This window comes from Rhea americana, unplaced genomic scaffold (assembly GCF_003343005.1).
Source record: "Rhea americana isolate MKP2758 unplaced genomic scaffold, rheAme1 scaffold_53, whole genome shotgun sequence".
NCBI classification, from domain to species: domain Eukaryota; kingdom Metazoa; phylum Chordata; class Aves; order Rheiformes; family Rheidae; genus Rhea; species Rhea americana.
In genome coordinates, this window is record NW_028186679.1 from 3,049,720 (window position 1) to 3,065,433 (window position 15,714).

A 15,714-nucleotide genomic window follows, 5' to 3' on the forward strand; every position below is an offset into this window, starting at 1 on the left:
ATAGCTTCTCAGCCCTTCACCTGTGTTTCATTGAATAGATCAATAGGGGATAGAAATTTGTTTCATTAGCTTCAGTCAGCTTAAAGAGGATATCAAATTTGGTGAGTCATCTGCAATGAGTTGAATGACTGATAGTAAATACTTAGAATGATGCATTTATGACTTTTGAAAAGTAAAATGAAAATGCAGTAATATTCCAAATAGTTGTTACATTGAGGCTTARAATTTCCTAGAATAATTATCAATTTTATATATAAATCTGAATGAAATCTTAGTTGGACATACTTAAGGTTTTAAAACTGAAGGATGCAAAATATAGTTTAAATAGCAAAGTGGACTTTCCAGTCAAAAACTTTATCAAGACACCTCCTCTATTCAGAATAAGCTTTAATCATCTGGAGATATTCTTTAAAGGGGCATGAGTCTTACGTCAAAATTTGAATTTTTATCCAACTTATGATTGTTTTCCACATTTGCAAAGAGATTTGCTCTGCTTTTCAGCCTGGAAGAGCATGATTTTGAGAGGTACACCTGATGATACAGATTTCAGTGGTGTAAATAAGATCAGGGTAGAAAGAATACAAAAACACAGTCAGGATTAAAATAATCTCTTCAGAAACATGGGAATAGATTGTAAAGAGCCAAAGAAATGAGCCGGAAAAAATACAATAGAGGGAGGGAAAGAATTAATGCATTTAAAAATGAACTGGTTGAAGCCTTAATGACTGATGTGTATGTGCAATTAGCATTACATTTAAAATTTATTTAACCTTTTAAAATCATCTTTCCAAACAATATATTAAAAGAGGCACAAGTACAACTCTCATTCATTTCTTTCCCGTTGGCATACTGACCTGGAATGCTAAAGTACCCACTGCTCCCTCAGGAGACTCTCCAAGAGCTAGAGATCTTCAGATTGTAACAAGTTTTCAGRCATAGTCTTTTCTACCCTGCCATATCGCAGCAGTCAGTAAGGGTATCAGGAAGGGTTTTGCCATTGAAGCCCTATTATGCTTATATTCCAAATGTCTGCAATCCATAAATGAATTATCTGGGGATCAGATTTGTGACTGTAGAGCTACTTTTCACCATTGTCAGATGGCTTGAGATCTAGTCCATTGTGTATATAGTTACAACAGGCCCGATTTTGCTTTTACAAACCCTCAGTTACCCAGCTATATTGCTATTGAAATATAGGATATTAAACTAGTGTAAAATGCATGTGGAAGGAGATTATGACCCTGTGATTGTTTTTCCAGTCATTTAATAATAATTAATGTTTACAGTGAATTTTGTTTGCCATTTTCATAGTAGGGGAAAAAATGACTTTTCTTTATTTAAAAAGCCTGATACGGCAATGTATCTGCAATGCTATCTGTATTTTAACTCCGGTGTTTACACCTCTGAATTAGCCACATAGCTACCGGCGTGTGCATTTGAGAGAAAGTGGAATGTATCAGCAGCTGACAAAACAAAGTGATGACTCAATCTGGATAGGGTTAGAGTTTAATAAAAAATACTGCTGAATGCCTGAAAGTTCTGTTCAGAGGGTTGGTAACGTATTTGACTTACTTGATTCATGTCCAGCATGTCTCTCTGGAGTGCGATGGAAATAGACGGATAGAGATGAAAATGTCTCTTGGAGGAGGGAATATCTATACCTGCGAGGTGCAAAAAAGAAGCAGGAGATGACTGGGTAGAGGGCTGTAAAAGGATCTCATCTTTGTTTTTTCAGATTTGCTCTGTGCTGTGTAGAATATATATTACTGTTGGAAAAGTAGTGTATATGACATACTGCTAAGAGGGAATGGAAGATTTGAGGTGGCCTAGTTTGTTTCAGATTTATGATATGGTGTGTCCACTCAATGGTGCTCTCGTTGCCTGAGTAATGAAAATATTAGAGGAGACTGAAACAGGTTTGCATGTTCAATAGACTATATTTGTCAGACTTCAGGACTGCAAGTAGAAGAAAATGAAGTTAAAAAAAACAAACTGCCAGTGCAAAGTGAAACTGAAAATATAATGCCCCAGGAAAAAAAAGAATTTCGAAAGGACCATCTTACAAAACAAAAGAAAGAATGGACAGACAAGGTAATGTTTTAATTGTTACAAGCCGATGTATTTAAGTATATATGTTATATCCAATACATGTCTTTGTATCTGCCAGAACTATTGCTTCTTTAGTCTTTTAGTTGCTATAGTAATGATACTAGTAGACGTTTCTGTAGTGGCTTCATCCCAGAAATTTACAGAATTTCTTCAACATTCCTCTGAGAGAATTACTACTACCTCAACTTCCCAGACAGAAGAGTGAAGATCCAAGGTAACACAAACTGTGTCTAAGCTGCATGACAATATTACTGCATGGGCTCCCTCGTGAGTACCTCCGTCCAATCACATCAGGCTGGAAATGTGCCACATCTCCCTTCCAGTCCTTGTGCCTGAGTTTTCCCAGCTCTTGCGCTAGATGTGGAACTGGTTTGTATCAGATCTACACAAAACCAAAGATGAGTAAGCACTCGGGTCCCAATGATAGATACGATCATGAAAATCGGGGTTAGAGCTGGGAATCAGGAGTGCGATTCTTTATTCTAATCACTTTACCATATGCTCTCTAGAAATGGCAGTGTTTGCCATGGGGAACTTACAACAATAGATGTAGGTCTTCAGTCCTCTTCCGTTCAAGGCAATGATAATTTTAACATTGATAACAGTAAGATGGTATTCAGACAAATATATGTAGAAAATTTATTGTATTATTTTATCGTCATCAAAAAGTTGTCTAACTRTAATAATCCATATATACAAAGGGAAAATTAATCTGACTTTGAAGTACTGGCTAAGGTTAAAAAGCCTTTCAACTTTTTAACAGAGTTCTGAAARGATCTACCAGCCCAAAATAGGAAAGCTTGTCCCAAGAGTCAGAGAAGAGCATTGCATATAAGCAAAACTTTGTATTTGTTTTTTGCATTGTTGGCAAAGAAAATAAACAATGTTTTATTTAAATTCAGATAAAATATGTAGCACCTGATCAGGAATCTGTTAAAAGAACACTGGCTACTGAAAATGATAAACYGAAGCAATACAGAGGTCAAGAATGGGAAACCACAGAAAGGTAGTGGTGAAAATTTTGAAGATGTGCTTTGAAGTCATTTAAGCCTTTACATAGTTTTAACTTATTTTCTTACACTTTTTTTCAGCCTTAGAAAAACAACTGAACGAAGTAATATAATATGGAAAAAGAAGTTCCAGATTCTACAGAAGAGGTTTAGTATTATAACAGTATTGATTATGTTTATAAAATACCTTAGGTCTATAGTTTTTGCAAATTATATTCATGAAAATTAAGATTAAAAATATATTAAGTCATGTACATTATTCTGTTACATAGTCATTAGCATTTGGTGATGTAATATATAAATTAATAAAATTGGAATTGAATGATATTAGGTTGAATGGTATACTATTAACCTTCTTGTAATAATAATGAACACTTCACACAGGTAATTTTGTATGATTATGGCAATAGTACTGAGTATTCTTAAAAACAAATCTTGTGTGCTCACTGTTAAATTACATTTTTCTTTAAAGACCCTTTTATGGCAGTCTTGAATGAGATTTTAAGCTGTTAATACTTTTTTTTTCCCCTCTATTTCTCTTTGTTTCCATTCTTAACATTCTTCTTTCTCAGATATCTTTTTCATGTACCTTGTTTCATACTTCACCATGTTCTGTCACTATCTCTTTCTCTATCCCAAAATCACTGTTTTCTTCTGTTTTGCATTCYATTCCAGTCCTCCTATATACATGTCTTCTACTCAGATGTTTTTCCCTCTGCTCTATCCATCCCCTCTAAAATCTTTAACTTCCTGATCTGTATTCTGAAATATTTTGGCTAAAAAAAACAAACTCACAAACTCCTCCAATCATCAAAAATGTAATGAACTTCGAGCAAATTAACATTAAGGTAATCCATGGAGCTTTGCTCAGATTCCTGGAGACTTGCTGAGAATTTTAGTGCTTCTGGGTAACACAGATCAAGTGCAACTATTTGTGTCATACCTTTCAGTCTTGCCATGGAGTTGTGACTGAGACTGGAAGCCTTGGAATATTTATGAATTTCTTTGGTCTAAAAGCTGGTCCCACTATAAAGACTGCCCATTGAAAAAGCCTTGTGGTGTTTCCAATAAAGAAACACTTGAACAGCTGTTGTATAGGTATGTATAGGTGTATAGGACTACATTTATACCGACAAATAAATTTTAATGGTGTAGATACCCACATTTGTTCTATCATCTTGGTTGCTGATCAACCTCAGTACATCTATATTGCTTGACTCATATTCTCCTTGGAGTAAAGCAACCAATTCCCTCAAGACAAAACCCCAGAGCAGCTCTGGTGCTGGTTTGTTCCCTATAAGCATATGAGATAGCACTAGCTTTGGCTCACTCTTCACAACACAGTCACCTGCTGCTATCTCAACAMACCTTGAATTTTCAAACATACCAACATACTGTCAGGTCATTTCTCAGAGAATACAACACACATGTTTGGCATCATGCTTTAGAAACACCAGTTTCATAGGCCGTTACATAGCTCAGTGCTTTTTTAGGAGAAAACTACAGCTTAAAAATATCTGAAATTCACAAGTGTGCCCTATGGGACCCATCCTGGTCCAGTACTTTGCAATGTGAGTGTAACAGTCTGCTCTGGAGGGCAGTAGTAGTGATCAGTGTGSACAAAAAGTTGTGTTGCATCTCTTATGGCTATGATTTTCTCTCTAAAGCATAATATTTTGGTAGTGCACATCTAATGCAGGACATGCAGACTCTTTACTGTCTAAAAAAACAGGAGGGATTTCCTAAGACTGAAATCCACAGCACTAGAGTGGAAAAAATCCAGTAACCTCAGTGCTAACCAGGGTTTCAGAAATTCCAGAGTCTCTGCTGTTAACCTAGGAACTGGAGTCTGAAAGTTTTGGGACAAGCTTGTGGAAGCTGTAGGATTTATAGCCTGGAGCTATAAATCCTGCATGTAGATACTGCCTAGAATGRCAAAATATGAGAGCCCTAGCAGCTGCTGAATAACTGCAAGATGTGATTGGTAAGATTTTTGCTAATATTGTAGGGAAGAATCAGGCAAACTTTAATTATTCAGAATTTATGGAGTCTTAAAGGAATGTAATTAGAATGCAATTAAACTTGTAAGCATCTTGTTTCTTTTGTTCCAAAATATTTTTTCAGGATTTCAAGTTTATTTCAAATGCAACTTGACTGATATTAACTTTTAAAGAACAAAATTTCCCACCAACTGGACATTCTGCTGTATTTCAGTCAGTTCTTTTCCAATAATTTTGTTATCTCAAAAACATCACTCAGAAGGGTGAAAATGCAGTAATTCCTGTCCTAGAGCTAGTTAGCCATAGTGAAGATATTTCCATTACACAGTAAGCTCTCTGTATTGTACTTCATACTTGTGCAGTTTTACACACTGTCCCTAAGGTTAGTGGAGAGTTCCTTGTTAAATTCCGTATTCACTGGAACAGTCCTCTAGTTATCCTGTCACCTGAAAATGGTAAGAATATATTATGATAACAATATAATGAAAGTGTTATCAGTGCTCTTAATAATGATGAAAGTCCTCTGTGATAATTCAAGTCTCTGTAGAAAAATAAACTTCTACCGTTGTTATCTACTCAGGTCTATCCTAATGAGTATTCAGTAAGCTACTAGAATACTGTTAGGTGCTGGAGGATTTTTTTCACAGAATCACGGAATCACAGAATGGTTGAGGTTGGAAGGGACCTCTGGAGATCATCTAATCCAACCCCCACTGCTCAAGCAGGGTCACCTACACCGTGTTAGACAGGGTTGCATCGGGGCAGACTTTGAATATCTCCGGAGAAGAAGACTCCATAGCCTCTYTGGGCAACCTGTYCCAGTGCTCYGTCACTCTCACAGTGAAGAAATTCCCCCTCACGGTCAGGTGGAACTTCCTGTGCTTCAATTTCTACCCATTGCCTCTTGTCCTGTCACACAGGACAACGGAAAAGAGTTTRKCCCCATCCCCTGGACACCCTTCCTTCAGGTACTTAAAGACATTGATAAGATCCCCCCTCAGTCTTCTCCAGGCTAAAGAGGCCCAGCTCTCGCAGCCGTTCCTGATAGGGAATGTTCCACTTCCCTAACCATCTTCGTAGCCCTGTGCTGGACTCTCTCCAGCAGTATCACGTCTCTCTTGTACTAGGGAGCCCAGAAATGGACATTGTACTGAAAATGAGACCTAACCAAGGCTGAGTAGAGGGGGAGGATCACCTCCCTCGACCTGCTGGCAACACTCGTCCTAGTGCACCCYAGGATACCATAGGGCTTATTGGCTTCAAGGGCACATTGCGGGCTCATTGTTATCTTGTTGTCCACCAGCACTTCCAGGTCCTTCTCTGCAGAGCTGCTTTCCAGCAGATCAGCACCCCACCTGTACTGGTGCATAGGTTAATTCCTCCCTAGGTGCAGGACTCTGCACTTGTCCTTGTTGAGCTTCATGAGGTTCCTCTCTGCCCAACTCTCCAGGCTATCTAGATCTCTCTGAATGGCAGCACAGCCTTCTGAAGTATTTGCCATTTTTCCCAGTTTGGTCTCATCAGCAAACTTGCCGAAGTGACACTCTGTCCCTTCATTGATGAATAAGTTGAACAAGACTGGGCGCAGTACTGACCCCTGGGAGATACTGCTAGCTTCAGGTTTCCAACTAGACTACACCACTGATCACAACCCTCTGAGCTCTGCCTTTCAGCCAATTCTCAATCCACCAATTAGCTTTCTTCCARTCCTCATGCACCTCTCCCATTCTCCATGACCTTTCAAAGATGATGGAGAGCAGCCTAGCAATAACATCTGTTGGCTCCCTCAGTACTCATGGGTACATCCTATTAGGGCCCATGGATCTGTGGGTGTCAGGTTTGCCTAAAAGATTTCTGACCTGATCCTCCTTGACCAAGGGAAAGTCTTCCTTTCTCCAGACTTTCTCTCTTGAGAAATAATAGTGAGGTAAATAGAATATAAGAACATTCTTATTTTTGCTTTATTTTTTTCTGATAGTTTATTAAAGACTATGCAAGGTATTTTTCGTGACAGTGTGACTACTTGGACAGTAAGCATATTTATCTTGAATTTAGCCTGTATACTCTTGTTATAAATGATGGTTTTGTTATGCTCATATTTTAAATTTTTGACTATAAAATATATGAGCTCCCTTGTGGCCAGAATAACTTCTCTGTATTATAAATCACAGAATCAGGTTTAGCTCAGTTGGTTAGAGCATGGTGCTGCTAATGCCAAGGTTGCGGGTTCAATCCCTTTGTCCTTTCTGATAGAATTGCCACAAAAGATGCTAGTTGATGTAATTTTTTTTTAATGATACAGGCATTTTTACATAAACCTTATAAAGATCACTAATATGTGTCATATAGCTCAAACATGACTGTCAGAAAGAGCTGTCTTTCAGTCATTACCGAACTGGAGCTAAACTCTGTGTAGTGATTTGGGTGCAAAAGAGATTATATATCATGGCCAGCCACCACTGTTTCTTGAGAAATACAAGAGAAAACGATCCAAATCATCCAAAATAAATATTCATATTTAGGAAAAATTCTTATAACTTGATATAATTACTGTCATCTTTTTTGAGGTTTACTCTTCCTTTAATTAATGTCTGTTTCTGTAACATAATACCTTTCTTTGTAAAGAAAGGGGAAAATTTTTACAGCTGTTCAAATTACCTCATGAGCCAGACCTTGAAAAATTAGGTAGCAATTTTCACTGATTAGATAAAGTATCAGAACTCTGTGGTTAAAGTTATAATAAATGTACAGATAGGAAAGGGGCTGTATGTTAAATTGGGAGTGTGTGGGTCTGCTACTTGACTCCTACACTTAATGTAATATATTTAATGTAATATATTAATGATATTCTAATGTATGTTTTCCCATGGACTKCTGAATACTTACTGGTTATTTCTTCTAGTTCTGCCAATCATTAGCRTTTGATTTATTGTTTTCATTGAGACCTTAAAAAGATGCACAAAAGTGCATTTGTTTTAAGTGAATATTTTAAAAGTTCTGCTGGAGAATAATGATTTTAACTCTTTAAACTCCTTCTGTATCATGACATTTGTGATACTTGTGTAAAATATTTACTTATGACACAACTATACATATGATTAAGAAATGTAAACTATCAGATCTGAAAAACATCTTACTTTCTTGCTTTTACTTTGGTCTTTTATTTTTGTTTTCTGATATTTTCGTTTCTGTTTAGTGCAATCTTTTCAGTAGCATGAAATGAGATTAAAACTGAAGCTTATTTGTCAAATGTTGCTCTGTTAAGCCATATAATTTTTCTCCTAAAAAAATGTAATTTGTACAATCCTAGTTAAAAGATATACCACGTCCCAAATTGTACCTGGTGTTCATTATTAAGATGAATTTTATCATTGCATCCTTAATATAAAATATCAAAGTACTCTTTAGAAAGAGTCATTGTAGAGTGAACAGAGTTGAAGATTTCTAATGCTGGATACTTAGAGAAATTATATACACAAGAAATACTCAGCAGTTTGTAGAAAGTATGTCAGAGAAGAGTCAAAGATTAGCAAATTAAGTGAGCAGAGAAAAAAGTTAAACTTTACATGCATTACCAGTGAAATTGAGTAGTTTTCTCCTTTTCCAAATTKGAATGAATACAATTCTTAATTGGATATGGATGTTAATGGATAATAGTTCATAGATTGTTTAATTTCTTAAAATAGAGGAGTTACGCTGCAGTATTTTTGACCAGTCAAAATTTGGAAAATAGAGAGTGAACTTAAGACTCCACAAGACACTTACAGCTTTCCAACTTAAATATTATCTTAAATAGAAGCATCTCATGTTGTAAGTGCCCTAAATTTGMATTCAGTTGATTAATGATCGTACAAGGTATGTTGAGGCTCCCCAGAACTAGTATGCTTCATCTTTATTTAGAATCTATTATACTTATATCTCTAGAATGAGTAACAATCAAATAGCTGCTTCATTGGATTGTTATTTTGATGATATTGTAGAAATTCAATTTCAATATGACTTTTAATTTATGTGTTGTCCTTCCTAAGARTGACCACAGGCTAATGTAGATTGATGTAATGCAAAAATTCTTTCTCTTCAGCCTGCATGCCATTAAGGATGAAATGTTTCTTAGACAAACCCTGCAACGTCGGTTACTTGTATKTAAAAGTACATCCCTCAGTGAGACAGTAAGTAAAGGCAAGGCAGCTGGTTTATTGYATTCAATGCATTGTTTTTATTTAAAATCATTCTGAGCTTTCTAATACAATAAAACATAGAAGCCAGAYCATACCATAAAGTCAAACAAATTTGATAGGCAAAAATATGAAATGGCAAATATGGCAGAGGTAGACTGTCAAAGCTGGATATGGTCAGCTGCATGCAGTGCAGTCTTGTGTACATGATTCGTGCGTGCAGGTAACACCTGCACATTTGTGCCTTTGCCGGAATGCAACATTAGGTAAATATAATATCCATTTGCAATATATGAATGAGCTGTACTGGTAATTTTCTTCAGTAAGCTTGTGAATTCAGACAAGACTGCAGCTTGCCCCTCGCATCCGCCTGATAGAAGGTGGAGGGCTCGGGAACTGTTAGGCTTGGCGTCGTGCTTGCTCTGTGGGCTGCTCGCAGGGTAAGGCACAACCCCGCAGGGAGAGCAGCCCCTTGGCAGGCCCCGATCCTTCCCTTACGTGAGGGGGGTGGGATATTGGTCCTCCTCTCCTCCAGGAAGGTTAAAGAGGGGAAAATATAATCCCATTTTGATACTGGATTAGCACAGATTGCTTTCTTCCTGGATCAGTGGAGGAAGCTGAATAGTAATTCAGAGTCCTTTTGGTTTTAATTYAAACTTTTCTTTAAATTTCAGAATGATTTCAATTCAATCCTTTTTTTTGTTTGGATTGACCTGGATTAGCACAAGTTATACTGTTTACTGCTTAGGTCAGGTTGTGTTTTTACAAGTTAGACATACAATATCCTGTGCTTAAAGGAATTTAAGAGAATAATTTTGGCAAAACAGAAATGAAAAGTGTGAATTTTTAAAACTCATTTGTTGCCTGGCAGTCAGTCTTAAACAGTAAAACTACTTTTATTTGTGTCATACAGAATTGTATGTATTTGTCYCCTTTTGTGCTGTTCTGACAACATAGTGAGAATTCAGTGAAAATGAACACGGCGCATGTTATTGTCAAGTCAAACTTAAAACAGGATTTTGAGTTTATTATCACTGACATAGTGAAAGGACAAACACAATTTGCATTAACATAGTACTTTTAATTGATTTTTTCTTGAATATGATCATATATCAAATATGGAAGTGAATATGTTCTACTCTCATGTAAAAGATGTTCARTTCACATATGGTGAAGTTAAAACATACTCGCCTAATTTAAGGATGGTTATGCAAYAGTACCATTTCCACATTCAGTTAAAATCTTTTATTAATATTGCTTACTTACTTATCAAGCTATACTTTCTTGAAACGTGTTTAACATGTAATTGATGTGTTACTTACAGATGTCTTTTCCTGTTTGTGTTGAAAATGATACACAAGATGTGAAAGGATTYAGAGGTGGCTTATATTTACCGTTAACTTTGGTATGTAACTAATTTTTTGCTAAATAGAAATGCTTAAATACATTCTATACTTAATAAAGCAATAGCACTTGTGACAATTTTGTGATGCATAGGATAGGACTTTTATATATGATATTTTGTATGACTTTTTTTCAAAATATTTAAAATATTTCTGAATTTTCTGAATTTTTATGTTCAAATCATGTTATAGCAATTGTATTTGTCATCAAATGCATATAATAACAAATATTTGTGTAAAGCATGCCAGATTGATTTTTAAAGTCAGCTGTAATTAAAAAAAATCAACCTTTGTGGTTGCAATTATAGCTACCTGCATATGAACTGAAGTAGCATTGTCTTARTGGGTAACAAGACCACTGTAAGCCTGCTTTATCTACTACTGAAATAAGTGGGAAGACCAAAAATATTTATGTGAAACCTGAATGAGATTCTAAASGAATGAGTAAAACTGGTTACCTAACCAGTAACARTGTRASTTATCTTGCTGTCCTTYAAGGCTAATAYCTAAATCTTAATSGGTCAATTGCTTGATTACTTCAARGAATGGAGAAWTATATATCTAATTTGTGATCACAAKTATAATATTTWTGAGAAATATATGTYACTCAGTTGGGATTATTGATTAAGTTTTGGTATTTAACATATAAGATYGTAAATATCCWACATGATACAAATATTTATGACAGAAAATGGCAGAGGTTCRAAGACCAAGATTGCACAAAATATTCAGAAAAAAGTTACTATACTTAAGTAAAGAATAGTAAAGAATAAAATRTTTTTCAGGTTGCTATAGATAATACAGAAAAGCTACCAAGTTTACAAAAGTAATGTGAGCTTTCATTTGAACAAACAATTCAAATACAAAACMGTTCTTAGAGACAAGCACCCCGAACGGTCTCAGTTCAACTCTCTCAACAAGTCTGTAACAGTAATTGCAAAGGATAAACTGACTTTCAGATATTTCTTTCAGAAAAGGACATGAAAGTATCTTAGCCTCATTCTTTAAAAGWATGGAATGATATAAAAGCAATAGTAGACTTCTCATAAAACTACAAAACACTTTAAAATATGAATTATGGTAGTCTGCATAGTATAGTAGTGTGTCAATATTTTTAACAACAGTCAAATTCAATGTATCTGTAATTCTWTGACCTCCATTAGAGAATACATTATTGAACTAACTAAAGCTAGTTTCTTAAGCAAGATCATAAAAATGTGCCCTGTTCATATCATAACAAATTGCCAGTAAGATTTATTTACAGAAGTAAATATATACTTGYATATATGTATATGTATACATATAAATATTCAATTCTTCCTATTTTATCATGCTAAAAAAACTTGTATGGAACTATTCTAGTTCTCAAAGTCCACCGGAAATATTTGTATCTATTTTAATAGAAGTTAAGTGACACCCTAAAATGGTCTCTCAAAAACTAAGGCCATTGTAGCTTTGTTTTGTATGCTGGTTACTGAAATAACTTTCCAYGTTTCTGCAAGAGCTCACTGCTRTGCTAAGCATTTGAATTGGTTGCAYGWTGTCTAATTTCCRTATTTCATAGGGTTTTAGTGTTTCTTTGTTTTAAGAACAGTTTGCATTGTATTTCTTTTTGCTAGTTTTCAAACAAACTTAACTGTAACTTGGCTTTCTAATTATTTAGTTAATCAATAGCTTATGAGCAGCCTTAATAAGAAAATATTTCTCCTATAGCCTCCAATACAATCCCAGTCTACTGAACAGCAGAAAGAAGGTGAAGATAATTTTCTTAGACTTACAAATGCAATGAAAAAGGACCGTGTGTTTGAAGACGGTGAGTGTGAAATTTGTGGTGCATAGTAACACACACTGCAATTTAAGTAGTGATGATTGTTCTCAGACACTTGATCTTTTAGGCAGTCTTATGCCTGGAAATGTAACTGCTCTGTGTTTKCTAAATAATAGCAAAAAGGGCAGTCATGAAGGAAGAGGTATAATATATTTTGTGGTACTTTGCCTCTTCTGAGTAACTATCTTCTTTTTCCCTAAAAAAGTCATGGACTTGAAGAGAATAGATGTGGTTACATGTAAAAGGACTTAGATCTATTATATTTGGTGGCATTCTTGCTGGAGGAGAGTTTTTATAAGACCCAGAATTCAATTGGAGGAGTTTCTTTTGGGGGGAAAAAAAGGAGTTTTCTATTTCCAAATCTTAATTTAAAGTCTCAAAGAGACACATAAAGAGAATGCTTTATTATGACCAGACAGATAGGGAAGTTTGGGATGTTTGTGTGTGTGTGTGTTTGTGACTCTTCTAGTTCAACGTGAGGTGGTGTGCGTCCTTAGTATGGAGATAAAAGTCTGAATGTTTCGGTGACTGGTGATTTCAAGCAAAAAAAAGAATAACACTAGTTTCCTTTGTTCTACAAAACTGTCTAACAAATACATAACCCTTCCAGGTACCTACCAAGCAGGACCTTGTCCATCTAGGCACTGTTAGTAGTGTTTATTTATTTACTGATAATAGATAATGTTTCTGGGAATTTCTGTCAAATATTGTATCATCCAAAACAAACAGTGCCCCTACTGTGGGAGTCTCCTCATGAACCAAGTAAAAAACGCATTAGATAGAACTACGTAATGTACATGAAGTTGTACTTATTATATTCGACAGCTGATATTATATTCAACAGCAAATAAGCAGTTATGTAGTTAAATAAGCTTCAATTAAAGAGGCTTTAAAACAGGGATATAAACAACTCACATTGCCTGAGAGGACCAAGATTAAAAACAAAGCTGTGCAATGTTGTTTTTGTATACCATCTGATTATTATTAAAAGAGGAAGCCCCTCAGTAATTCAGCTCGACATTTCAGCACAAGCAAAGCAGTGTCTTCTAGTAGCCTTGCCTACCTGAAGTCCTCGTCTCACTGGGTTGCACAAATGGATCTCGGCAAATGCAGCCAGTCTGAAGGTTTCTTTTGAAGCAAGTGYTGGCTGCTGTCTTTCATGGTGGGAAAATGACTCAGATAGAGGAGCCACCTCTTCTAGTGGAGGACAATTTTATGTGCTTATTAGAGATCTGCAGGCTGTTTTTTCTTTCCCTCCTTTTTTTCCACACAAAAATCATGACTTTTTCTCAACTTCTAATAGGTACAGCAAATTGCTACTCTTTTGAGACTGATTTAGAGAGCTGTTTGGTTAGCTGTTACCTTCTTTCTGCCACCAMTGCTACAATAATTTCTGTTTAAGTTTTTCACAGATGATAAATAGAGGAAGACCAAGCATAATGGATCTCATGATTCTTTGGCTGTCAAAATGCAGTTGCTGACTCCATCGCATGCCCAGGAGCCAGGWGTTATTTTAGCAGTCTTTTGCTGTTCAATGTCTCTGAGCAAGAGAAAAGCCAAGGGATTTACAAAAATAAAACACTAAAGCAAATGCATTTCAGTATGATCAAGAGCKCATGAGAAATCTCCATTCTTCTAWAACAAGCCAGAGGCATGCTTCAGTTTGCTTAATAATATGTGCTTGTTTTACTTCTTCAAAMCTCTCACTCTTCCTGAATATTGACTGAATAAAGAAAAAAAATAGAGATTTTTAAGATACTATTAGATGATAATCTGAAGTGTGAATGTTTAAGTAGAGAGCAACTGCACATTTAGCAACAAGATGATCAATTTTGCTGAYGGTTTGAATGAATTGTTGCTAYCTTCAGCAGGATAACATGGAACAARAAGCRAAAGGATGTGATTGGTAATGTTACTATTTCTGAAGTGCTTCTTCATTTAATTTCTTCCTTAAGAAGACCGGCCTTTCTGCTTATTCTGCTCCGATTATGTTCAATACTTACACTATTTGAAGCTATTTATAGTATGTATAGATACTTTGTAAATTCTCTAGCGTATTTTAGACCTCAGATGTGCCAAGGTTCAAAGTTAAGAGCCCAGGTTCCTTTTGGAACTCGTTTGGAACAAAAGGTGACTGACTGGGGTCGAGGGTGAGCTGATCCCACCTTTCACAGGCCCCACCTCAGATGATGCAAAAGCCTAGAGCATAAACTGTAAATATGCTTTGCTCTCACTTCTTAATTTTTATAAACAAACTATATTTCACTACATAGTGATGGGAAATGTTCCTGTAATATGAATTACTTTATTGKAAAATGCTTCTAATGTCTGAGAAACTTTGAGTTTCTACATACCACTCCAGGGACTGGTTTTCTTTGATGTTATACTGTGTTTTGTTTTTGACATTTTCAGAAGAAAAGAAAAAAAAGTCACTAATTAGTTAAACACAAATATTAACTGCAAGGGCAATTATATTGAAAGAAAGTGAAATATGCCCTGAATTAGAGTGAGTGATTATCAAAAAAAAAAAAAAAAARGCTTTTTATTAATTTCCTAAAAACTATACTTTAATACATGGAAATGACTGAAAAGTAATTGGTACAAATTCTTGAGTTCAGTTATGCAACACTGTATTGAAAACTGTAACCAAACAATAGACTTCTCCAAYATAGACCTGGTGGTATTGTGTCTTCTGCATCTAATTTGATATCCTGTTCATGAACGGTTGATTAGCTTATAGAATGTAACATATGCACGCATTATTAAAGCTCCACAGAAATAACAGCTCTAATTACCAATGCTTTCTAATATCATTCTAATTATAAACCCTTATCATGGTTTATGCATGAGTTATATCTGCACTACAGATTGCCCTCAAAGAAGGTATTAGATATTCTGAAGGAATTCTTGCTGTTTTCAATGAGTCTTCTGCCCTGTGGAGTCTGTTCTTTTCAACCAATGAACTCTGCTTTGAATTCTGTGTGGCAACCCATCTCTTCTATGCTTCCATGTCCAAGTGAATCATCTGAAGGTATCCAACCTGTTTGGCCATATAGATTTTCTATTTTTATCCACAGTAGTCCTTTTCATGGCTGCTGCTACTAGGTTGAAAAGGCAATGACATGATGCAAAAGATACTAAAACCCATCTTTTTAAAAGAAARAATTTCCCTCATTTCTTTCCAATCTT

General features: G+C 35.6%; 1 protein-coding gene across 5 annotated transcripts in view; it reads left to right on the forward strand.

The window, feature by feature from the left end:
- CUNH10orf67 (chromosome unknown C10orf67 homolog) overlaps positions 1 to 14,177 on the forward strand; it is a 45,739-nt gene extending 31,562 nt beyond the window's left edge. For 4 of the 5 annotated variants that reach the window (XM_085318338.1, XM_085318342.1, XM_085318343.1 and 1 more), the window contains 6 exons: positions 1,948 to 2,091; positions 3,012 to 3,115; positions 3,201 to 3,266; positions 9,201 to 9,288; positions 10,619 to 10,699; positions 12,411 to 12,572. In XM_085318338.1, coding sequence (XP_085174464.1) covers positions 1,948 to 2,091; positions 3,012 to 3,115; positions 3,201 to 3,266; positions 9,201 to 9,288; positions 10,619 to 10,699; positions 12,411 to 12,536 — 609 coding nt within the window. In that variant the 3' untranslated portion in view covers positions 12,537 to 12,572. Of the gene's footprint in view, positions 1 to 1,947; positions 2,092 to 3,011; positions 3,116 to 3,200; positions 3,267 to 9,200; positions 9,289 to 10,618; positions 10,700 to 12,410; positions 12,573 to 13,927 lie in introns of those variants that run through there. The other variant, XM_085318340.1, reaches the window with a different exon arrangement.
- The last annotated feature ends 1,537 nt before the right edge of the window (positions 14,178 to 15,714 follow it).